This window comes from Simochromis diagramma, unplaced genomic scaffold (assembly GCF_900408965.1).
Source record: "Simochromis diagramma unplaced genomic scaffold, fSimDia1.1 OVJJ01000657.1, whole genome shotgun sequence".
Classification (NCBI taxonomy): Eukaryota; Metazoa; Chordata; class Actinopteri; order Cichliformes; family Cichlidae; genus Simochromis; species Simochromis diagramma.
Genome location: NW_024387147.1, coordinates 103639 through 127973, shown reverse-complemented (window position 1 = coordinate 127973; position 24335 = coordinate 103639). Strand labels below are relative to the sequence as shown.

Here is a 24335-nt window from a genome sequence, read left to right as displayed (position 1 = left end):
CCTCTAGTGTACCTAGTGTTAACTACATTTTCTGCTACTTCATCGAGGATAGGCGTTTGAGTGATGTGATGCTAAACACTGATTAAAAATAATTCCTTTAATTTTTTTTGAGCAGTGCATGTTTAAAGATGTTTCCTGTGTTGTTTCTAAAATCATTTGATGTGTATGATAAGCATACATGTTTCTCTTCCCCTGCATGAATTAAGCATCACTTGACATTTTTCTATAAAGTTGCTTTTCTTCTTTTAACAGCTTTAGGAAAAGATCAACTTTAAATTTTATTTTATGGAAGCTGCTTGGAGAGCTGCAATTGTGTTATATGAATATGTGTTTCCTATAAGATATTTAATCTCAAATATTGTTAAATCTACAGTCTTGTTTGTTGAAAAACAATTTTTCTTGTTTTCTTGTTTCTGCGCTTCATTGCTCCCGATAGATCTAATTCACACATTGCTGATATCATCCACATCTTTTAGTTTCTGTCAGTGTAAGATTTAGTTCTTCCTCCCAGCTGTTACCAGGTGCTTGTTTAAAGCGGACTTTTTATTTTAAGGTGATTATCTTATAAAATAAAGCATTTTGAGGCGGCTATTATTGTGAGTTGTTGTTAAATAAACAAAATTGATTCAAATTGACTTGAACGTTTGTGTTCTAAACACTAAAGTAAGTTAAGTGCTATCAGATCATACATGGCTCAGAGTGGGGAATGTTCATAAACCCAACAGCTGTACATGGGAAGAGAAAGACAGAAATAATAATTATATGTACAGTGTGACTACAGGATTTACTCTACTGTTAAAAATAGGAGCCTAGATATTGATCTTCAGAGGTACCAACAGATACACAGATTACTGTCTTGCAACTGCTGATGCCTTGGGTGTTGATGAGGGTACTTGTTCATCAAACACACTCAGTGATACAGTATTTATTTGTTTGTTTATTTGTTCAGTTTTACAACAAATACATCATCTGGTGATTCTATAAATATAGAAAGATTGTCTCATTCTTGGCTTTAAAAAAGGAGCAGGATTGTGAAAGTGTTTAGACAGCAGATATGATGATTCAAAGGTAATAGATAAAAACACAAATAATTACAGTACATCAATTTAAAATGTAATTAATAATATTCTAATGAAGTTTTGACTGTCTCAGCTTAGAAAGAACACCCAATAAGTTATTGCACTCCGTAAGTGAAGTAGACCCGTAGACTTTTGTTTTCAATAACTTTCATAGTGTAAAAGCCCTTTGATTACTTTATCATTTCTTACTGGTCTTCTCAGGAATATCTTGTTCTTTTTGTGCAACTACAACATGCCCAGTGTGAGTCATCTACTCATCCATCCATTTTCTGTAGATTAAAATTTCCATATTCTTCGGTCACAGAGGGGCTTGAACCTCTCAAGGCAGGGTGTAACCTGGAGAGGTCACCAGTCTATCAGAGGGTCAACAGAGTAGGAAAGAGAAAATCACTCACAGCTCCAGGGAATTTCAAATCACTGATTGACCTCACATGCATATGTTTGGACGAAGCAGACGTACTCTGAGAGAACCCACACAGGTATAGAAAGAGCCAATCCAGACTCTAGTGCAGCAGTGCCACTGTCAAGTTAAATGCTGCTGTTCTCTGACATGAATACCTGGTCTTCCATGTAGTTCCATGGTAACAAGGTTGTGCCAGATACACCCAACAGTTTCCTGACGTGGTCCCCGAGTTTCTCTCGTGATGGCCTGCCTTTTGTCTCTTTCTCTCTCTCCTGTTGGTGTTTGTGTGTGTGCTTGTGGACATGTGTGGACATGAGCTCCACTCATTTTCTCTGCTGCCCCATTGGCTGCTCTCCTGTAGAGGATCAGCTGATCAGATTCACCTGCTTCACCATTTCTAATCAAGCTCAGTATTACGACGGAAGCAGATACTCAGCTGTTGCCATATTATTGTGTCAGTGAGATATGTGCTCTGCTTCTTTCTTATATGAGTTTCTGTTTGTCTTTCAGTGGAATAATCAGTCTCTCTGTGTGTATCAAGCCCCCTGAGTTTCAAACAACAGTGCTTTCCTTGGAAAGCCTCAATACTTTCACCGCCCTTCCGAAATATCTAATGCACGGATGTCAAACTCCAGTCCTCGAGGGCCGCTGTCCTGAAACATTTCCATGTGTCCCTGCTGCAACACACCTGAATAAAATTAATAGGTCATTAGCAAGAGACTAGAACTTGAAAGAATGCTGAGGTGGCAATTCAGCCATTTGATTCATGTCACAGCAGCTCATGAGTGAATGAATGTGGTGCAATAAAATTGTTTTAAGAAGTAAATTATTCCAAACAATTACGTTTATTTAAATTTAGGGCACTGGTGTCAAACTCCAGGCCTCGAGGGCCGGTGTCCTGCAACACAGCTGATTCAAGTGGCTAAATTACCTCCTCAACATGTCCTGAAGTTCTCCAGAGGCCTGGTAATGAATTAATCATTTGATTCAGGTCTGTTGACCCAGGGCGATATCTAAAACCTGCAGGACACCGGCTCTCAAGGCCTGGAGTTCGACACCCTGGGGTTAGGGGTTGTAACCTCAGCATGCAGTCGAGTTCAATAATCTCTTGCTAATGACCTATTAATTTTATTCAGGTGTGTTGCAGCAGGGACACATTTATAAGTTTCAGGACAGCGGCCCTCGAGGACTGAAGTTTGTCACCCCTACATTAGAGATTCACCAGCTGCTTTGTCTGTTTCTATTCACACGTGAACAAACCCGTCTGTGAGTGGGTCTATCATTCTGCCGATCCATGACATCGCCACCAATCTAATATTGTCGTACAGCTAGGGTTAACCTGAAAGTAGTGATGGCCAAATGAAGCTTTCTGAAGCACTGAGGCTTGTATTGAAAAACGGTTCATTACTCGAAGCTTTTCAACACAGTCCTGTTTGGTGACATCTGGTGGCCAAAAATACAAAGAGCAGCTTGAATCCACAAAATAAAACCAACTGCTCCATTACGATTGCCTACTCTACAGAGTGGAGTTTTGTCTGATATTGGGCCGCTGTTGTGTTGCTTTGAACGTGTATTTTTTGGTGGTTAAAAAAATGTGTTTTATTTGTTTAATAAATAGTTTTGACCAGTAAACTCTCCTTGTTCAAACATGCACCATGGTGTGGTCTTCTTTTGCTTGTGACTTCTTGATGTTAGTAAATACAATAATTGAAAAATACCACGTTACATATAATATATACATATAATAATGTACAACACATTATGGAGTATGCTTCTGCTCTGAGGTCCTGCCTCCATGCACTTATGCAATTAATCGTTAGACGGGTGTATTTATAAATAATATTATATTAGGGAAATTTTCCCAGACATATTTTTGACCTGGGGGTAGAATTGATTGTGAAATGGAAAGGGAAAATGCTTATGAAATTGCAAATTAAAAACATGATGCATTTAAGGTAACCTTTTTCATGTTTATTCAAGAAGAGAATTTGTTCTAGTGTGCGATGGCCGAACCTGTTCCTTTTCGTGGAGATCATTTATCCTGCCTTAAGGAAAATCCCTTCACATGGCCCAGAGGAGGCTGGAGTGCAGAGAAACTGGTAGAGATGCAGTTTTAGAGTCTACCTGGACCCCACCAACTATCAGCTAAAGAGAATAAATAAATTCAATTGCTGCACATTTGGCAGACTAACATTTTCAGATTAATTAAACAATAAAAAATATATTTTTACAACATTACATGTAAAGAGTTAAGTGGAAGTTTTTCTAAAGTTATTTAATGATATTTATATCATGGAAGCAGATTTTTGACATTTTACCTTTTTCCCGTTTTCAGATAAAATAAACACGCACAAAACAAAAGCAAACAGCCAGAACACAAAGCTGGAAAACCCACCCGATTGACACAAATCAACTCAAAATTCTCCCACACAACAGAACCCCCTCTAATCCTCGCTGGCTCCAAATCTCTCAGTGGAATGATCAGTGGTTTGCTATCTGTCACCATCAAAACACTCCACAAATCCCGTGAATGATTCGCTTCCTTATAAACCATTGAATCAGATACCGAAGCAGTCACGTTCTAAATGAAGCTTCGGACGTCACCGATCACGTGACTCTGGCCAAACGAATCACGCTTCGATACAGTGCTTCTGAAGCACTGTGTTGATTTTTTTGACACACGCACCGGAGCTTCAGCTTCAAGCGGGCCATCACTACCTGAAAGCATTATACAGTACACCAAGTGTCTATTCAGCCTAGTTATAACTTTGCTCCAAGTGTGCTTTTGAAGGGGGAAAAACCTCCGATTAACAATCTTGCGACCTCAGTAAAGTGCTATCATCAAAGCACATGGTTTTGGGTAAATTGTCAGTGGGAGCTAACAAATAATTGTTAATAACTTTCAGCTTCAAATATAACAACATTTTAAAATACAAACATACTAGAAACATATATGTGAGGAGCAGTCACACACAAATAAATCACTAGATACTGAGGTACAACTCCAGGCTTGGGTGACTTTGGTATATTGTATTCTTTTGATGTTGCATTTTGAGTTTTGTATTTGCTAACTTAAAGATTTTATTACTAGTTAGTTTAATTGAATTTATATTCTCTGCACTTAGTTTTAGTTATCTGGGTTCTCTTCTAGTTATATTTTGTTCCTCTTTTTCACTCATCTTGCTTAAGTCTTGTTATGTCAAGTGTCAAGTTTTGATGTTTGAGCAACAAATATTTATCTGTGCCATGTAGTATTTTTGTCCTTAAGAGTTAACACTGCATATGTTACAGCTGTACTTTTCTAACCTGTATTCGTCTGCTACTGTGCATGACATTTAATTTTGAATATAAAATGTGGTATTTTTGTTTGAGAATTCTGGTCGTGGGATGAGTTTCTCTGACAAACCTGCCACGCAATGGCTGACTATGTTGTTCCATTTGTCATTCCGATTTCCTAGTAGGTGAAACAACTCATATATTTCAGTATCTTAGCTGTAGTTTTTTAACGCAAAGACCTTTATTCCACTGTCTTGCATGAAGCAACTATTTTCTAACATTTCACTCTACACTTCCTCATTTATATATATAAAAAAACACAACAGCGGACTTTTTATTCAAAACCACAGGAGTATCAGATGCTGTAATACTTTTATAAACCCTGTTGATCTTTAACTGTATAGCATGTTTACTTGCACATCTTTCTGGAATGCATTATAAATATATAAAGAAGTTTGTTTGCATATGTATAAAGCTCAATGTCTGAGATGATGTCAAAGCCCTGATCTAGCAGCACATTGCAAGGTGCGAAAAAGAAGTTGAGCTCATCAACCACATGCTAACCATCAGTGTCATGGTCCCCTAATCCTCCTAAACTTCCTGCTCCAAGTTTAGTTTTTCTCCCTATCTCTCTCTCTCTTCTGTGCATGTGTGTCTGTCTGTGGGTGGGACCCACTACAGGTTCCTGCCTCTGGCTGAATGCAGCTGCAGCAATCTGCCACCCACATCATCTCATCAGGAAGCCACTACATAAAGCATTAGCTGAGGCTCCTTCTTTTTTCTGTTTTTTTTTTTTTAAAGCATTGTTGTTCTAACAATCTGCCCCTGAGAAAATCTACATTCAGGCTTGAATTTATTTGCTACCTCCCGTTTGAACCCCAGATTTTAAGTAGTCTAAGACATAACAATGATAAGTTGTTCCATTTTTTTTCTTTGAATTTGTTTTTAAATTAAACCGTTGGTGACACTCTTATAATCTTAAAACACTACGACAAATCACTTTCCCAAACATTATTATCTGAGCAGTTACAATTTAGTTTCAGAAGCAGGGATCATATATAATGTCAGCTCTGCATACTGTCCACAGTAAAACAGGAAGTGTCAACAGTTAAAAATAAGATCTGTCATCAGTGTCCTCATGTAGGGCTTATAAAAGAGAAGTAGCAGTGAAGGGCTGAACACATAAAACGAGGTTGCAGAAAGCCTCTACTCCCATAATCAGGTGAAACATTATTATTTTCTCACATTCTCTGTTTCTCACTTCTGTTTCAGTGTTTCTGTTGTCAGTAGCAGTGACAGACTTTCAGGCTCAGTGTGAGGATGGGGCTCACTGTGCTCAGCGTGCTGTCCTTATTCTGTGAGTATAAGTAACTTCCTTTATTTGACCGATAAAGACTGAACTATATTGAGTGCTAAATGTTTGTCCAACTATTGATACTACTGGTAAAATTCTATTCATTAAAAAGGCTTTTATTTGCGACATGTGACCACTGATGATTGAATGATATGTTACAGTGCTGAATATTACCCTCTGCTGTGGAGACGCTCAAGGTAAATGAACAGCTTTCTTCCTTTTACATTTTTCTATGGATTGATGTGTGAATAACATTCTTGTTTTTTCTTCATTTTTGCAAATTATATTAAAAATACATTAATAATTGCTTGTAAAGTGAGAAATCTTCCTCTGCATTAAGACAAAATCTGGTCTGAACTTTTTCTGTGTGTTTATGTTCATGTTGGATTTTAGATGCTGAGCTGAGCCTTAAACCAAACGTGTCCCATTTATTTGCTGGAGAGTCTGTAACCTTCATCTGTGACATGAGAGAGGGAAATGCCACTGACTGGCTTTACAAATTCAACTGGAATGATCAAGAAATGATCAGCTTAACTAAAAGTAGCTCCTACTCACTTTACTTGACAGCAGAGCTGAGTGGGAATTATCAATGTATTGGTCGCCACAATGGCTTGAAAGATTTTACAAAACAGAGTAATAACCTGACTCTGTCCATATCAGGTAAGCTACTGTATCATATTTATTAGACTTTCATTCTCCAGTAGCACAGCTGTGTTAAATCCAGCATCAGAGTTTCAGTTTATGTTATTCCAAAGTTTCTGTTTAGTATTTTTCTTTTATTCTTGTTGATGTAATGATCTCTGCACAGCAGGGAGTGGACAGTAACATTAAGCAGAAATTTCGTGCTAGGTTACAAACTCAGAGTCGACCTGTTAAGGCTGAAAATGTAGCAGGAAGTAAATAGATAAAGTAAGATGTAACTTTCAGCTGAGCGTTGTGAAAACTGGTGAAGATGACACCAAATTAGGAAGCAGTGTGAACTTTAGTGCATTACAGCATAGTGTATGTTATATATAGTATGATCTATGAGAGAAGTGAGAAGAACTGGTCACATGAGATGCTGCCTTGAGGAATTACTTCAGCCTTTTATTCTACATATTATGAGAAATTGTTAACGTTGAGGTTTTCCCAGAAAAAAAAATGTATTAATAACAAAAACAATGTATTTTAAATCAAACAGCACTCAGACCCACGGCGACTATAACAGCAGACAGGACAACTATTCCAGTGGGGGGCTCGGTGACACTGACCTGCTCTGTTCAGAGCTCTGCTGGCTGGACATATGATTGGTTCAGACAAGTACCAGATTCTCGTGAAGTAGCAATTAATACGAACACTTTGCAGAACTTCATTAATGTCTCAGACGAAGGCATCTATCAGTGCAGAGGAAGAAGAGGAAACCCAGTTTTCTTCACAAACCTCAGCAAAGTGTATCACATTCAGAAAACATGTGAGTTTGATAACTTTTTGTAAGAAATAAAAGGACAAAGATTTATGATGACCAACCTTTTCTGTATTAATTCATTTTCGGTATGAAAAGTGTCCAACAGGGCCTTTGTGACTCTGCAACAGAACTGGACTCAGATATTCAGCGGTGAGATGATCACCATCAAATGTGAGATCCAAGGAGGAGAAAACACTGAGTGGCAGCATGAATGGAGAACAACAAGCTCAAAAACACCTCCCACACACAGTGAATACAACATCAGCAGTGCTTCATTTTCCTACAACGGGCAATATTGGTGTAAGGGTAGAAGAGACTTGTTCTTCTCAACAGCTTGGAGTGATGCGTTTACACTAAAAGTCTGTAAGTAAAATCACCTTTGAGTTTATTATCTACTCTTATTCATCTGACCAGCTATAGAAAAACATCTCTATTTTACTCTAACAAACAGCAAACAAACCCAGACCCACAATTACTGCTGAGAGAAGAACTATACCAGCTGGAGGCAATGCAACACTCAGCTGCTCTGTGGGGAGCTACAATGAGTGGAAATACTTCTGGTTCAGACATGCCTCAGTCTTCTCAGAAATTCAGGTGATTAGAAACGACGAACCAGATCAAATGATCACTGTCACACAGGGAGGTATCTACTACTGCAAGGGAGGGAGAGGAAACCCAGTTTTCTTCACAGAGGACAGTGATCCAATCACTATTGAAAAAAGAGGTGAGTTTAAGCGTTTTCATTTGGATTAACATGGGATGCAGAAATATTTAAAACTGGACCAATTAGATTTTTGTTTTTGTAAACAGTTTCCAGCAAAGCAGTTGTGTCCCTGGAGCCCAGCTGGCCTCTGATATTCAGTGGCGAGAAGATCACTGTTAGATGTCAGATTTCTTTAGGTGGAAGCACTGAGTGGGAGTATGAGTGGAGCAAACCTGACTCAAGCACAGTTATGGCAAATAATGCATACTTAAATCTTAATGCATCTGTGATCAGCAGTGGAAGCTACAGGTGTATGGGTAAAAACAAACAGGAGCTGTATGCTGTGACAGAGTGGAGTGATGTCATCACACTGACAGTCTCTGGTAAGAAAGTTTCATTTTATTATGCCTATATAAGGCACAAGCGTAACATTATATAATAACTACATAGTGTAAGGCATTAATGATCTATTGGTGCATTGTTGATTATTTATAAAAACCTTATGGCATAATAAACATTACAACTAATAATGATGAAATCATTATTCTTCATTAATGGGTCATAGCATGTTTAATGAGCATTTTTGTTGTTTATAAAGTCACTGAGTAAGTGAGGTTAAATCTTTCAACAAGATGAAGACATTAGACTCATGAATATTAAAACCACCAACAATTTAAAGTGATCATAATTCAGGGTTATTTCACCCACAAACTCTGCAAATTCTATTTAAAAATCTTAGTGGTAGATCAGAGTGCACAGCACAGTATAAATGTCGACATTGGAAACTGGATTTGAAAACAGTTGCTAACACCCACCTCTGCCAGTAGTGCAAAGGGAGCTGAAAACAGACAAGAGAAGGTAGTTGTAAGAATAGGCTGGACTCACCAGCACTAAGACAAGCATCTGTGGGAAACATAAAATCCTGTGAGGTGAAGAATTCATCTAACAGAAAAGCCTTGTTTGTTAATGATCTACCATTAATAAAAGTCAGATGAAATATCCTCTCCTCATATTGTAGTGGGGTGGCTTAGTGGGCGAAGATTCCCATAATCTTCATTTGCCTTGGAAGAAGAGTCTCCACTGACAAGTTCAGTAGAGCCGGATAGACAGGTTAGATCCATCGAAGCTCCAGTTATAACAGAGAAGATGGAGAAGACTGAAGGAATACTTTGAAGAACTCATGAATGTAGAAAATGACAGAGAATGGAAGGGGAAAAGTAAGGAAGTGCAGAGGATTAGTAGGGAGGAAGTGAGTGCAGCTGATAAGCAGATGAAGAGTACAAAGGCAGCTGGTCCTGATGTCACATCAGTGGAGGTATGGAGATGTCCAGAAGAGAGGGCAGTGGGCCTTTTAGTCACATTGTTTAACACAAGCCTGAGGAATGGAGAACTGTATTGGTGCAGATTTTCAAGATCAAGTGTGAAATGTAGAGCTGTAGCAACAGTGACGAAACTGATGAGCCATAACATGAAAATATGGGAAACAGTTGTTGAAGCTAAGTTGAGAAGGGTGGTGATGATTAGTGAGCAAGCAGGATGGAATGATGGCTAGAAGAGCATTGCAGATGTGATATTTGCTTTGAGAGTGTCGATGAAAAGGGTAGAGAACGTCAGAATTGAATGCAATTTAATTTAATATAAATTTGAACAATACTGGGAGATCAAAGTAATATAGTTATATAATTAAAAAGGACTTTGGGGAATTATCTGCAATATGTACCTCTTAAAAAGTGCAATGTCTTGGGGCACTCTCATATTTATTTCCTGTGAAGTGAGAGTGAACACAATGAGATGTGAAGTGAAGTTCTGACCTTCAGTTCTAAGGTCAGAACTTAGTAACCTTGGGGGATACTCCCACTGGGTTTAAATCTGGGACTCTTCGCCATTTAACCTTAGAACTGAAGAAGCTTCTCGGATGAGAGGTGAAACGTCTTCAAGGAACTTAAAGAAGTCCAGTCGCTTTTCTTTCCAAGCTCCTTAGACCACCTGCTGTTAAATTAGTTTCTTCTACCAAAATAAATAATAACAAAATTAGACTTTGATATTTGAATATTCCTTATTAAGACCTGAATATTCAATGTGCGGTCCTAATTTTTTCATAACAGTGCATTTGTTACCAACAGATGACTGCAAAAATAAACTGAATTTGATAAAAGCATATAACTGCAAATGTTAATATTTCATATATGTGATGCAAACATACATACTTGGTACAGGCTTAGTGCTACTGAATAAGGCTACGTTCACACTGCAGGCGAAAGTGCATCAAATCCGACTTTTTTGAGCCTATGCGACCCATATCCAATCATGGTATGACAGTTTGAACAGCACGAATCCGATATTTTAGAATCCGACCTGGGTTTCTTGCGTATGTGGTACTGAATCCGATACATATCTGATGTTTTAGAAAGCGACTGCTGTTTGAACGGTCATGTCGCATTAAATCCGTCTTTTACGTCACTGACACAAGACAGACGCCAATTATCAGCGCCCGAGATGACACTCCTGGCCATCCCGTGTAGATGTCAGTGAAACTGGTGGGAAGACAACGTTGGAGAAACGTGAACATTTTATTTGTACTGTATAATCTGCAGATTCTGACAGAAATCTACAACTATCCTTTGAAGCACCACTCCTTTCTAAAACAGCAATAAGGATCATTATCAGGCCATATGTAAATAACAAAAATTATTTTATAACTTAAAGCAAAATTGGGAAACATAAAGTCTGAAACAAGTCTTTATATTAAAGCCATCAGTCAAACAATATTGTTTGGTCTGGGTCTAAACAGAGCGCGTTGTGTGTGACGTCTTCTTTTGCGCATGCGGGCCGCATTGAGGGTTCACAGTAGAGCGCGTTTGCTGTCACATTTTATTTGTAGTGTGAACAAGCAGACAAAAAATCGGATTTGATCAAAAAATCTGAATTGAGCATTAAGACCTGCAGTGTGAACGTAACATAAGATATACTATGTATCGTTTAAGAATTGCTTGTAAAATTGTAATTGTCTCTAAAGCAAAGGGGCAGTAATTGTTTCACTGTAATTTTATTATACTTTTTTTTCTAAACTAAACAGGAAACAGACCAAAGGCCAGCATCAGTGCTGACAGTAGAGTCTTTCTAGAAGGTGATACAGTCACCCTGACTTGCTCTGTGACACCATCTACAGCTGGTTGGAGTTACTACTGGTACAGAGGCAAGAAAACCTCAGAACCACTGACGATGGCAGAAGTTGTTCTCCACTCAGATGGACAAATCGGTGTATCACAGGAAGGAGACTATTGGTGCAGAGGAGGACGAGGCAACAAAATTTACTACACAGACTACAGTGATGTGATCAGTATTAAAAAAACTGGTGAGTCATGGTGAATTTCCCTTTATTTAATTAATGGAAGATGTTAAAAAGTAATTTAATTAGTTATTTTTTTATTTTTTTATTTTTTTTATCTGTTTAACAGTTAGAAACAGGCCTGCTGTGACTCTGCATCCAAACTGGCCTGAGGTATATAGAGGAGAGACAATCACTTTGAAATGTGAGATCCCAGGAGGAGACACTGAGTGGGATTATGAGTGGGCAACAAGCAGCTCACATCAACCTCCAAACCAAAATGAATACAAGATTAACTCTGTTTCTGAATCACACCATGGGCACTACTGGTGTAAGGGCAGAATGAGAAGTGCACAACAGAATTCAACAATGTGGAGTGCATCCTTTGAACTAAAGATAGTTTATGGTGAGTGAATTATAAATGTAATGTGAATTGTATGCTTGCATTTATTAACAGACGATCTGCCCTTAAGGTTCTTGTTCTCACTCTGAAAATATAATTTCCCAACAGAACCCCGTCCTGTCCTCATTGTGTCTCCATCATGGCTGAGTCCTGGAGCCTCAGTAACTCTGAACTGTGAGGTTGAACATCCGTCTGCAGGATGGAGCTTCTACTGGTATAAAGCTGTTGCTGATCTGAAAACATTCCACTATAAATCCTACAGTTATGAGCTGCTACCTGATGGCAGTGGGACTGCACAGGACTCCTACATCATTCATGGACAGACACACACAGCAGGATATGTGTGCAGAGCTGGAAGAGGAGACCCAGAGTATCACACTGATCACAGTCAACCAAAGTTTGTCTGGTCTGCAGGTCAGTATTTTTGCTCCTAATTCAAAAAGGTAAAAATAAGTGTTATTATTGCATTCACAGTCTTCAATCTATTAATCTATCAAGACAAAAATGACAGTTCTTGTTTTTCCTCTAGATGTAAATTCAGCAGCCTCTCTCACAGTCAGTCCTAACAGTGTGCAGCACTTCATTTATGATTCAGTATCTCTGAATTGTTCTGGAAACTCTTCTCAGTGGAGAGTGATGACATTTAGTCAGGACGGCTATCTGAGAAAACTCCGGGAATGTGGAAACTGGGGGATAATGACTGAATCCACATGCAACATAGATCGTCTCTGGTTCCCCTGGTACCAAGATGCTGTGTCCTGGTGTGAGTCTGAATCAGGACAGTTCAGCAATGGAATCAACATCACTGCACCTTGTAGGTCTTTACATCCCTAATTCTAAAGAGTTTGGACGCTGTGTAAAATATAAATTAAGAAAGAAAACAGTGTCTATGTTTAAGCTTTTAAAATGAGAAAGTGTATAATTGCAAGAAATAAGTCATTTTGAATGTGGTGGCAGCAATGCATCACAAAAAAGGGAGAGGGCCACATTTACCACTGTGTAGCATCCCCCCTTGTTTTAACAACAGTCTATAAACATCTGGGGACTGTAGAAACCAGCTGCTGGACCTTTGGGAGAGCAATATTATCCCATAGTTTTCTGATAGAGGCTTATAGCTGCTCAACAATCCTGGGTCTTCTTTGTCATTTTGTGATACACAAATTGTTTTCAAATGGTGAAAGACTGGGACTCCAGGCAGCCCAGTTCAGCTTCTGTACTCTTCAAATAAGCAAGGCCTTTCATGAAAGAAGTCATCTGGATGAGAGCATATTTTGCTCTAAAATCTCTATATACTTTTCAACATTAATGGTGCCTTTTCAGATGAGCCACAAAACTCATATTCCATAGTCACTAAAGCACCTTAAACCATCAGAGATCCAAACTTTAGAACTGAGCCCTAATAACAGCGTGGATGGTCCTTCTTTTCTTTAGTCCAGTGGATGTGGCATTTATGTATTTTAAAAAGAATTTCAAATTTGTATTAATTCGAACAAGAAAATAATTTTCCGCTTCATTTCGGTTTCATTCAAATGAGTTTTGGCCAACACAAGACACTGAATGATGTTCCCACGTGGCCTCTTCTTTGAATGTTAGAACTGTAGCCTGTGTTTCTGAATGGCATAGTAACCTTGAAACACTGACTAATCTGCAACATAGAAGTGCAAACAATCAACAGAATACTGTATGTACCACATTAGTTTATATTGCATTAGAGGAAAAAAAATCTATCCTTGCTGCAAGTCATCTTATTACAATGTGTATACAGCAGAATAGAACATGCATTTATACAATGTTTGACATGTTTCATTATATGGTTCAATATCTACATTTTTGAAATATATTTTCCACATAATTATGACGATACCAAGAGTTTAGTTTTCCATTAAGTGGCACCAACAGGATTTAAATTCACAGTACAGCCATTGCACACATTGTGCTCATTTCTGAGTTATTTATTTATTTACAAATAAATCCAACACTGCAGAGGATGAAGCAGAAATGTGAGCCCATGATTATAGGTGTGGTAATAGCTTTGTGTCATAACAGAATTCATAATTATGAGACGATGTAGCCAAAAATGCATCTGAAATCCAGCTATAGCTTAAATGATCATGCTGTGGTTAAAAGTGTGAGGAAAAATAACACTAATAAAACACAACAAAGAACAGGATTAGAGCTGTTGGTGCCACTGTCTTCATTTACCAAACAAGGATATTTTAATGGCTTTTACAGATACTGATGTGATCCTGGTGAGCCCTGTCCATCCAGTCAATGAAGGGTACTCTGTTGCTCTTGGCTGCAAGTTGAGGAGAGGAAACTTCAATTCCACTGTTGCATTCTACAAAAATGGGAAACTAATTCAAAATGATGACCGAGAAAAGCTAAATATCCCTGCAGTGTCAAAGTCTGATGAAGGTTTCTACAAGTGTGACTATTCAGGGCATGAGTCACCAGAAAGTTGGATGTCAGTAAAAGGTAAGTGTGAACGATACAGTTGTAGACAGAAAAGAAATACCCTGTTGTCTCTGTTTCAAAAGATTTAAACAAAAGGCTCATGAAATAAAACCAGCCGGCCAGTAGTGACAGTCTACAAAACTGAAGTGTGAAAATGAAGAAGATTAAAAAGTTAAAAGAAGGTTAAAATGGTCCTGCGCACGTAAAGTATGCAAACCCTTATTTTGACTAAAACTGTATTTTATAGTTTGTATGTTTAGCCGTTTTTATAGAGTGTTGATTGTTTAACATCCCAGTCGTTACTATGTAACCATTCACAATATTTTTCATCTCCACAGTTTTAAGAGATGACTTTCTGATTTAACAAAACATTTACAGAAATCTTCAGACACGCCAGAAAATGCCTGTCAGGTTCAAAGTGTCCTTTGCCCATGATGTATCCCATTGATTGTGTTATATCATTAGAGATTAAGCTAATTTTTATTCTTTATCATTACAGGATCCAGATCTTCACTTTCTGTCTCTCTAATCACGGGGCTGGTTAGTGGTATCTCACTGATTCTCCTGCTGTCCCTGCTGCTCTGTTGTTGGCACAAAAAATCAAAGGGTGATTTATTTATTTTTTTTATTTCATATATTAACTGCCAGACACTGCCATGGTATGGACAATTATTATGTTTATTTGTAATACTCACCCATTTAATATGATTATTACTGTCTTCTCCATAGGTGCACTTTGTATCAGGTTGGTAAAACACTTTCTTGTCTTGTCTCCAGTAAACAAACACTATGTAACACGTTCATTGTAACTTGAACCTGTTTAAAACCTCAGACCAGCCCAGTCTCAGGAAACCAGTCAGGCTGCTGCTACAGTTCAAACTATGAGCCAGGATGAAAATCAGCAGCAAATATATTCCTCCCTTTTTCACGGTCAGCCACACACCTGTTACAAAATAAGAGCATTTACAGCTGAACCTTTCTATACTCATCTTTATATTCACAGTTATAATATAGCTGCAAGTTTTTTGCACACAGAGTGATTATTTTGTCATTGTCTTGATTCTCACTGACCCAAAGGTGACATGAACGTCTATGAGTCATGTAGACCTTCTGAAAACACTGGTACAGTATAAGATATGTCTTTTTTTATTATTAAAGATGATATTTAAATCTTATTTTTACTGAGAAATAAAAATGTAAAATAGTGCAGTTGTCCTCATTTTAGGTGGACGGACAGATGACTACAGAAATATCTCTCTTCAGCTCAGAAGTGTCGAACAGAGGAGTGAGTACAAAAAATATGAAAATACAAAACAGATTTTCAATTATAATTACAAATGTATCATGTAGCCAAAAGCATGTGCACTTCTGAAATCATACCTGTAAATATATGTAACATTTAAGTTTCAGTGAATAAAATATCATTTGTATACTGTACCATTTAAATTTTAAAGGCCCTTCAGAGTCATGATACCCACATATATTTTCCATGTTAATATACAGGAAAGCGTGATGATCCAGAGGAAACTTCTGACTACCATAATGTAGATCCAAACTCAGCTACAGGTACAAATATTAAATGTACCAAATATTTAGTTTCAGGGATGAAATATGCATCACATATGTGTGTTGGGCTACATGTGTGTTAACTTCAAGGAAGCTTTAATTAGATGTCCTAATAATAATAAGAAACTCATTTGTAGCCCTTTTAAAAACACGCCTTCAGTATCATTAAACCTGTTCTTTAGGTAGTTTTACTTTATTCTGTTTTCATTTATTTCATTTTATTTATTTACATTTGAAGGTCCCTAAAGGGAGGCATGGCATCAATAAAACAAGAGAAGGTCAACAGCAACATGAAAAAACAAACAAAAACATAAAAAAAATATTATGTCAGTGATATGGCAGCATATGGCTTCATGCTGAGAAAGAAGTATAAGGAAGGTCAGAGGGAGCTTCACTGTGTCTTTGTGGATCTAGAGAAAGGATATGGTGCCAAGCGTGTGGGGTACTGCGTGAGGATGTCAGGAGTAGCAGAAGAGTATGTGAAGGTGGTGCAGGACATGTATGAGGACAGTGAGACAGCAGTCAGGTGTGTGGTTGTATCTTAGCAGTTCAAGCTGGGGGTGAGATTACATCAGGAATCAGCTCTGAGCCCCTTCTTGTTTGCAGTAGTGATGGACAAGATGACAGATGAGGTCATGCAGGAGTCTGTGGATTATGGTGTTTGCAGAAAACATTGTGATGTGTAGTGAGAGTAGGGAGTAGGTGGAAGAGAGGCTGGAGAGGAGGACGCATGCACCGGAGAGAAGAGGAATGAAATTCAGTAGAAGCAAGACAGAACACATGTGTATGGATAAGAGACAGTTTAACAGTGAAGCTGCAAGGAGTAGAGGAAGTGAAGGTGGATAAGTTCAACTGAGAGCCCCAAGGAGAGTGCAGCAAGGGTGGGTAAAGAGTGGGCAGGGGGGATTTGTGACATATGAACAGCAGCGAGATTGATAGGGAAGGTTTGCAAGACTGCACGACTATTTATTTGTAAATGATCAATTAATAAATTAATTGTTATTGTAATAATTATTATTGTAATTGTATAAATGTTTACAGTATAATTCAGAGTTTGATATCAAACTAAAGGGAAATTACCAAGACACTTCCAACTCTAACAATACTAAGCTCCTAAGAATCATAATTGTACTGGTGACCATGTCACATGATCACCAGTATAAACATGCTCATGAGTATCATGATGAGTAATTCTGTGTGTAAATATATACGAAACATATAAACATGAGGAAGTTTGAATTTTGTAGAAGTGTTTTTATGATGAAAATATTGTATATAAGTATAAAGTGTATTAAGTAGTTTTTCACATTGAACTGTATCCCATTTTCTCATTATTGTAATCGCGTTTCTACTAAAATAAAAAATATTAAATTACTTAAATGTTGTTGTAGGAAGCTCCATTTCTTGCACTAGTCGCTTTATCACAGTAACATTTTAAAAATTTCTGTATTTCCAACCATGTTTGGTTTCAGTCTTGGTGACTTAAGTACTTGAGCTTATATTTATACGTTGTGTTTGATTTGAGTCATTAGATTACGACACAAGATGTGAAGTATTTTCTCAAGCCAGGTGCTCGGCTGTGTGTTGACTCACACAGGTGGTCCTCTTGGGGTACAACATATCTACCTTCCTCCATCATATCTCCTTGCTGTCTTCCTTTAAAAGTCAGAGTTCCATTTAAAGTTCCTACTTTCTTCTCCAAACTCTTGTCTTTCCTCTCTTGCTGTCCTCAACACACCACCTCTCTCTCCCCTTCCTTTGTCTATGGAAAACAGTAGCACAGTTTCTACTGGCACCTTGTTGTCTTGCAGCACCAGAGGAGGCCCCAACCTATGTAACATGGAAATCACATTATTTATGATGCATGTGTTTGATTTGGCAAATATTTTATATTAGACCAGTGGTTCTCAAACTTTTCACACTGAGTACACCCTCATAAAATATATGGCTCTTGAAGTACCACCCTTATGACCAACATTAAAGCACAGTAGTATAGGCCTATTTAACACCATATACAGTTTACATGAGACAAATGTATTTGTTATATGAATATGTTTATTTTAACTGTCATAAACAGGATGTGAAAAGTAATAATAAGAAGAAGAACTGTACTGCATTAAAACATTCACAACAGGTGGGATATCCGGTCTTTAAGTGATGACGTATGAACCCTGCTTCCAGGTCAAAACTAATCTGCATTTATTAAGGCTATGTGTTTTTAACATGTTTTAATGTTTTGTATCTTGTTCTATTTGATCATTGATCATTGTCGACCTCTCTCGGTTTTCATTACAGCTATACATTTTAAAGCTGAGTTTTTAAAACCTTACGATGTAACTGCAGCCCAGCCCATGCAGCAGTATATGAATGAGTAACCTTGTAATGTGGATGGATTATCTCAGTTGTTCTCCTGACTGAAGTTTTGTCCGTTTATAGCATCCTGCCATGCGATTGCATTTGTCCCTAACCTTCGGGAACCATCACGTTAACTTTCATCGAATGGAAAAATGTTAGCGTTCACCCTCCATTTTCACTGTTTATATTATGCTAACATAGCTGTGTCGCTAGCCACTACATAGCCCAACTTCAGTAACCCTACAAACACCACTGCTGTTTAGTTTTCTGTCTTCATTTATGTTAAAAGTGATAGCAGAGCTGTATGTTTTAGATTTTGCTGTGGCAGTTAAGCCAAGAGAAGCATTGCCAGGAATTATTGAAACTCAATGTAAAAGCACAAGATGGTGATGTGGTAAATTTTGACACAGATTATGCACAGCTTTATATCAGCTGTGTAAAAAGACACAGATCTGATTAAGGTCATTAAGTCCCCAAAACAACTAACATTAAGATATAATTTAGTTTGTGACACAAGTAATTAAAACCATCTGAAAGCGTCCACAGGAAAACAAAATAAAAAGAAACTAAAAGCACCCAGCCTCGGACACTGAGAATGACATGCACGCATATGCAAATACTCGCACACACATGGAGACACACAGAAATGAACACAGTACACACACACTCCCCATACATACTCTATACCCTCAAGCCTGTGGAACATCAGAGGCAGATGATAGATATGGACAGACCAAGTGGAACACAGCTTGGCTGAAGCAAAACTCGGGTGTGGTAGGCACACAGTGCAGGTGGAGCGCTGATGACTTTAACTGAGATTATTGTTGGGCGGTGGATGTAATACTTCGAGGACTTCCTTAGTCCCACTAACACATCAATGCACTTTTCATCCCGGTCGCGGAACAGCGGACCAGCTCTTTACCCTATCAAGCCTAGCCAACCAGTCTACATGTATTTTGTGGACTTGGAGAAGGCATTCGACCGTGTTCCTCAGTGTGTTATGTGGGAGGTGCTTTGGGAGTATTGGGTGCCTGGCCCGTTGCTATGAACCATTCGATCCTTATACACCCATTGCAAAAGCTTTGCCTGCATAACCAGCAATAAGTCAGACTTGTTTCCATTGGGTGTTGGACCCCGCCAGGGCTGCCCTATGTCACCGTTTCTGTTCATTATATTTTGTGGACACTTGGGCATGCTAACCATCTTTGAAAGGTCAGAAATTAGTCAGGCATAACATCTAACAACTAAAAACATATTTTTCCTGTTCATGAATGGCAGTAAATAATTTGGAATCTTAGTACTTATTTCTTTTCTAAGAAATTAACAAGATTAACTGGGGGCCACACAGCAAAGCTGGGTTCTCTAATGTGTCTCTATCCTTTCTTATACTTTTTCTTCTTCCTTTTCATCTGTCCATCCCATGAAGTGTACAATAAAACATTTAAAATGTGGGTACATAGTGATGTGGGGACAAACTAACTAATAAGTCTAGCTTGACACATTTACATCTCTGTCACTTTGTTGAGCAGCAGTTAAATATGTATAAAGAGATGTGAGTCAGAAAATCACAAGAAGAACAAATATAGTATTTGTACAGCAGCTGTGTTTGCAGCTCTGCTCTGCAAATATCAGACTGACAGTCTTGTATGTGGTCAGCAAAACAGCTGTAAAATCTGAATTTATTCCAATTGTTCTCAGTGCAAACAGTTTATAGAAGAGACGTATGGTATTTTAATCAAATGGGTTTTGGATTTCAATAAAAGTGTTCTGTATTTGTAGCTCACTGTGCTTCAGTGCGCTTTATAACTAAATAATTATGTCCTGTCGTTTGAACAGCTTCCTGTTCATTTTTTTTTTTTATTTCAGCAGCATTTCCCTTTGAACCTTTTGAACTGGTGGCCCAGTGGTTACTAAGTGCTAAAAAACAAAACAAAACAAATCAAAAAATCTTTAGGATTACAACAGTTACAGCTACTTTTATGGGCACAGAGATAAGCTGAGAGAGTGGGCAGGAATTCACCTCGTGTTCACTTCTGGTTAAGGACTCAATTTCTGTTTTGCTTCAGCTGACTCATTTCCTGTGGATGAATTTATGAAAAACCACAACTGAACTATAAAAGAGTTCATGTTTGTGGGAGACTTTACATCAATGAAGCTCAGCTTAAAATTAAAAGGGAAGTATTTTTAGTTATAGTTTTAACTCTTGCATTAAAAAGTGCAGGACTACCAACAGCTTCTGTGTTTGGTAATGATTTTGTGTGCTGGTGATTAGAGTGACTGCGAAGTAGCAGAGGTGGCCTACTGGTTGATCACATCGATGACAAGAGGGAAATAAAAGTATGTTGTCTTGCTTGCTAATATTTTTTATCTCTGCAGTTATGTCATGTCTCTATGTCAGTTTGAACCCATCTAATATATGTATTTTTTTAGACTTCAAATGTAGAGTTACCTCAATGACCCAACAGCAAACGCTTGTGAGGGTAATTATTTTTTGGTGATAAAGCTTCTACCAAACAAAGCTAGCAGGCAAAGATGAGACACTTGTGTGATGCTAGTAATGGTTTATGACAAAGTGAATTTCACATGTCAGCATACAGTGCATTCAGTCTTTATATGGTATGTGTGCATTTACTTTGCCTTATGGTAGACACTGTGAATAATGGCTGATTTAGATTTCTCTGGTGAATCTTCGTAAAGCCTATGATGTAACCTACATAAGTTTTTGTAGGTTGTACAACAACCATAAGAATTTATGGTTGTGTGTGGTACATTATGTGTTCCTGTCCTGGTGTTTTATATGTGGCAGCAATCATGATGGAAACAAACAATCTTTATAGGGATCTTTATTTCCCTTTTTTTGTTCATTTGAATCCTAGGATTCTACTACAAACGTGTGTTCTTCCAGTTTTTATGTAACTATTTGGTAGATTTTCCAAGAAACCCCACCTTGCTGAGGTCAGAAGTTGTTATTTCTGTGTAAAAGGAAAGAAGCAGAAAACTCTTTGTTTCCTTCACAGCTCTTTGGTATCTGCTGTGCTGCTGCTTCACTCTCTCTCTTTACAGAAAGTTGTAGAAGTTTTCAGACGTGTCACTGCTGGATGTGAGGATGGGAGCCACTTTGCTCTGTGAGCTGGGCCTATTCTGTGAGTACATCACTGACTCCTATTGTTTGATTCATACTGATCCATAAACATGTTTTAGTAAGAAGAACAGAGCATCAGTCATTTGTACCATTTCAGGTCATGTGATCAGAGGACTCTCATGTTTTGTTATTAATATGTTTTTTGATGGTTCACTCTAATCTGAGTCAGTGTGTGGAGCTGGTTTAGTTTATCTAAGAAAGATTTGTTTCTACATCAGATATAATGTGATGTATTTAAGATCTTAATATAAATGGAACCAATCATAGTACACTGGTAAAACCCCAGGTGTTTTGTTTACGAGATATTTGAGTGTCTACGGAGTTTCTTGAAGAGACGCTTCTTCAGTTCTAAAATCAAAAAATGGAGAGTCCCAGGAATTTAAACCCCAATGGTGGTGTCCCTTACTGTCTGCACCTTCATTGCAGTTTTGAGATCCCTACTGAGTAGCCAGTATAGTACACATGATAGTGTAAGGCAAGGTTGGTGATACATTATTGAATTATTTAATAATGTAATGTATGTAATGTATTACATACATTATATTCTTTCTATTCGTAATCTGTCCTTTTATTACGTCTTCCCCTCTTTTTTTTTTTTGCTCCTGTTTGTCCTGCCTTAGACACTGTCATACATAAATAATACTACTTAATGTAATAACTAGGGATGGGACTCAATTAAAAAATTAATCTAATTAATTAGAGGCTTTGTAATTAGTTAATCTCGATTAATCACATTTCATTGCACAGGAAAATTTTCCCCAAAGCCAATAAAATGTCTTTTTATTGGAAATGGTTTTAGTGGGCGACAGAATCAAATAATGGACATGGACATGAATATTGTAAACTCAAGCTCTTTTAATTTATGGGGAAAAAAAACAAACATTTAAAGTGCATTTCGATTCAAAACAGAGAAACACAAATAATATCCCTGGCCAAACCTGGGCAGACTTAAAAATAAAGTTCTATTTACTTTGAGTACATTTTCAAAATGGTGACTGGACCAGCATGCAGTGGCAGTCTGTCTCGCTGATGGTGGATTCTGCTCTGTAGAAGCTCAGGGCCCTGTTACACAGTGCTTGCTTATCTGAATCAGAGTCTAAAGACAATGAAGAGAGGAGGAGGCTCTTTGTCTTTGTTGGCTCCTTTGTGGTGGCATCTTTACACTGTTCCTGCAGCAGGGCCTCAAGGCTGGGCCAAACCTCTTTTTGCTCTCCCCTTGCAAGACACTTTAAATCCTTAAAGCGTGGAAAAAAAACCAGAAGAGAAAACAAACAAAAAAGAGCAACATAATAAATACAACACCATCACAATAAACTAGCTAACAGTAGATAACAGTAGATACTTAATATTACATGTTATTGTGCAGCACGCAAGACTGACAGCGCACAATGTGCTTTGAGGCAGCAGCCAAGAAAGATGTATTTTGTGTCTGTGAACACCCGTATGTACACCTGTGTGCACAACTGTGTGCACAACTGTGTGGATCAGCACACTTGTATTCAAAAGGTTTCTCCATGCAACGATGTGGGGAGCCATAGCCCCGTCCCCCAGGGCATGAAGCAGGTATGGAGGAGATCCAGGCCCCAGACATCCAGAGGGCCCAGAGTACGAGGACCCAAGGAGGACCACCAAAGGGACAACTGTGCCACCCTCCTGGGAAGGGCTGAGGAGAGCCCCATACGAGGGGTCACCCAGCAGCCATGGAGCACAGGTCAGAGGGGGTTGCAGTGACGTGCCCGCGGGCTCTGCTGGCAGCCGACTGTGCCAGAGAGGCCCAGCTGGACCACAGGCGCCAGGTCCCACCAAGCGGCCACCAGGAGTGAGCCGGTACATACATGAGTGCCCAGCCCCAGACACCAAGAACCACCAACGCACCCACATCTGAGGGCATCAGCCACCGGCAGGGAGTGTGGTGAGGGGACATAGGACTCCATACATACTGAGATGTTCCCAGAGAGGTGGAGTCTAAGACCCAACCTGACATATAGACACAGACGTACAGGCACTCACAGACACAAACGTGTATTCCCACCCCCATATACACATAAGCATGCTCTCAATTTTTACAGCCCTATTAAAAAAAATATCAGTCTGTACATGCTTCAGATAGCTTTTCTTCAAATTCTTTAATTCTCACTCTCTTTTGCAACTTTGTGCTTTTGTGTTACTCGCAGCAACAACTCCACCTCATTGTTCGTCCATTTAAAAACTTGGTGCTTTTCCACGATATTTTGCCACAACGTTTCAAAGAGCCAGAGAGTAAATAAACGGCAGACAGAACTGAGGCAGGTCGAATCGTCTTGCGTTTCACACCAGGGCAGGACTGGAGCGTAAGCATTTTCGGCCGATTCAATGTGGACGCACAACTCTGTGAAAACGACTGAAAACAATAGTGTGGACGCGGAGCGTTTTCAGATGAAAACACCGTTTTCAAATCTATCCGGGCCAGTGTGGATGTAGCCTTAAATTTCACCATGTAGTTTGAGTCATCATTGCAGACCTCCATGGTGTGAAGCAGGTGTCAGAAAGCACCTGAACATGAGACACATGTCTCACCTCCAAGAAGCTCAGTCACAAACCTGTAGTAGACAGTTCAAGAAAGGAATTATTAATGTTGGAGTCAAATTGTTAAATGTTGTCATTGTGTTACTTAAATTTGTAAGTCTTAGTTCAAGCAGCATGATCAAAGACATTCCTTTGTCTCTGACCACCTCTCCAACCAGTTTGTTGGTGGGGGAGGCTGTAGCGTTTTATTATAAGGACATCTATGTGAGGGTTCTGTTTTCTTGCTTAGTGAACTTCCTGCCTTTATGACCCTTTTGGTAAGC

The 24335-nt window shown here is 38.6% G+C and overlaps 2 protein-coding genes across 2 annotated transcripts in view; both read left to right on the top strand.

Annotated features, from left to right (window-relative positions):
• LOC120743564 (titin-like) overlaps positions 1-24335 on the top strand; it is a 108100-nt gene that overhangs the window by 51934 nt on the left and 31831 nt on the right. The window lies entirely within an intron of this gene.
• LOC120743565 (Fc receptor-like protein 5) lies at positions 5897-16370 on the top strand. Its single transcript, XM_040047222.1, has 19 exons — positions 5897-6115; positions 6274-6309; positions 6506-6772; positions 7293-7562; positions 7653-7919; positions 8008-8280; positions 8367-8642; positions 11336-11614; positions 11718-11993; positions 12099-12404; positions 12520-12804; positions 14223-14465; positions 14944-15051; positions 15174-15189; positions 15277-15374; positions 15522-15566; positions 15670-15729; positions 15948-16010; positions 16249-16370. Exons 1-19 carry the CDS (start codon positions 6079-6081, stop codon positions 16254-16256), a joined length of 3213 nt encoding a protein of 1070 aa, XP_039903156.1. The 5' UTR covers positions 5897-6078; the 3' UTR covers positions 16257-16370.

What these genes read in the sequence shown, in the direction of transcription:
- LOC120743565 (XM_040047222.1), top strand. Translation starts at nt 6,079, where the DNA reads ATGGGGCTCACTGTGCTCAGCGTGCTGTCCTTATTCT. An exon ending in CAGCGTGCTGTCCTTATTCT is followed by an intron (nt 6,116 to 6,273) that starts GTGAGTATAAGT and finishes GATATGTTACAG; the next exon opens with TGCTGAATATTACCCTCTGC. An exon ending in ATATTCCTCCCTTTTTCACG is followed by an intron (nt 15,375 to 15,521) that starts GTCAGCCACACA and finishes ACTGACCCAAAG; the next exon opens with GTGACATGAACGTCTATGAG.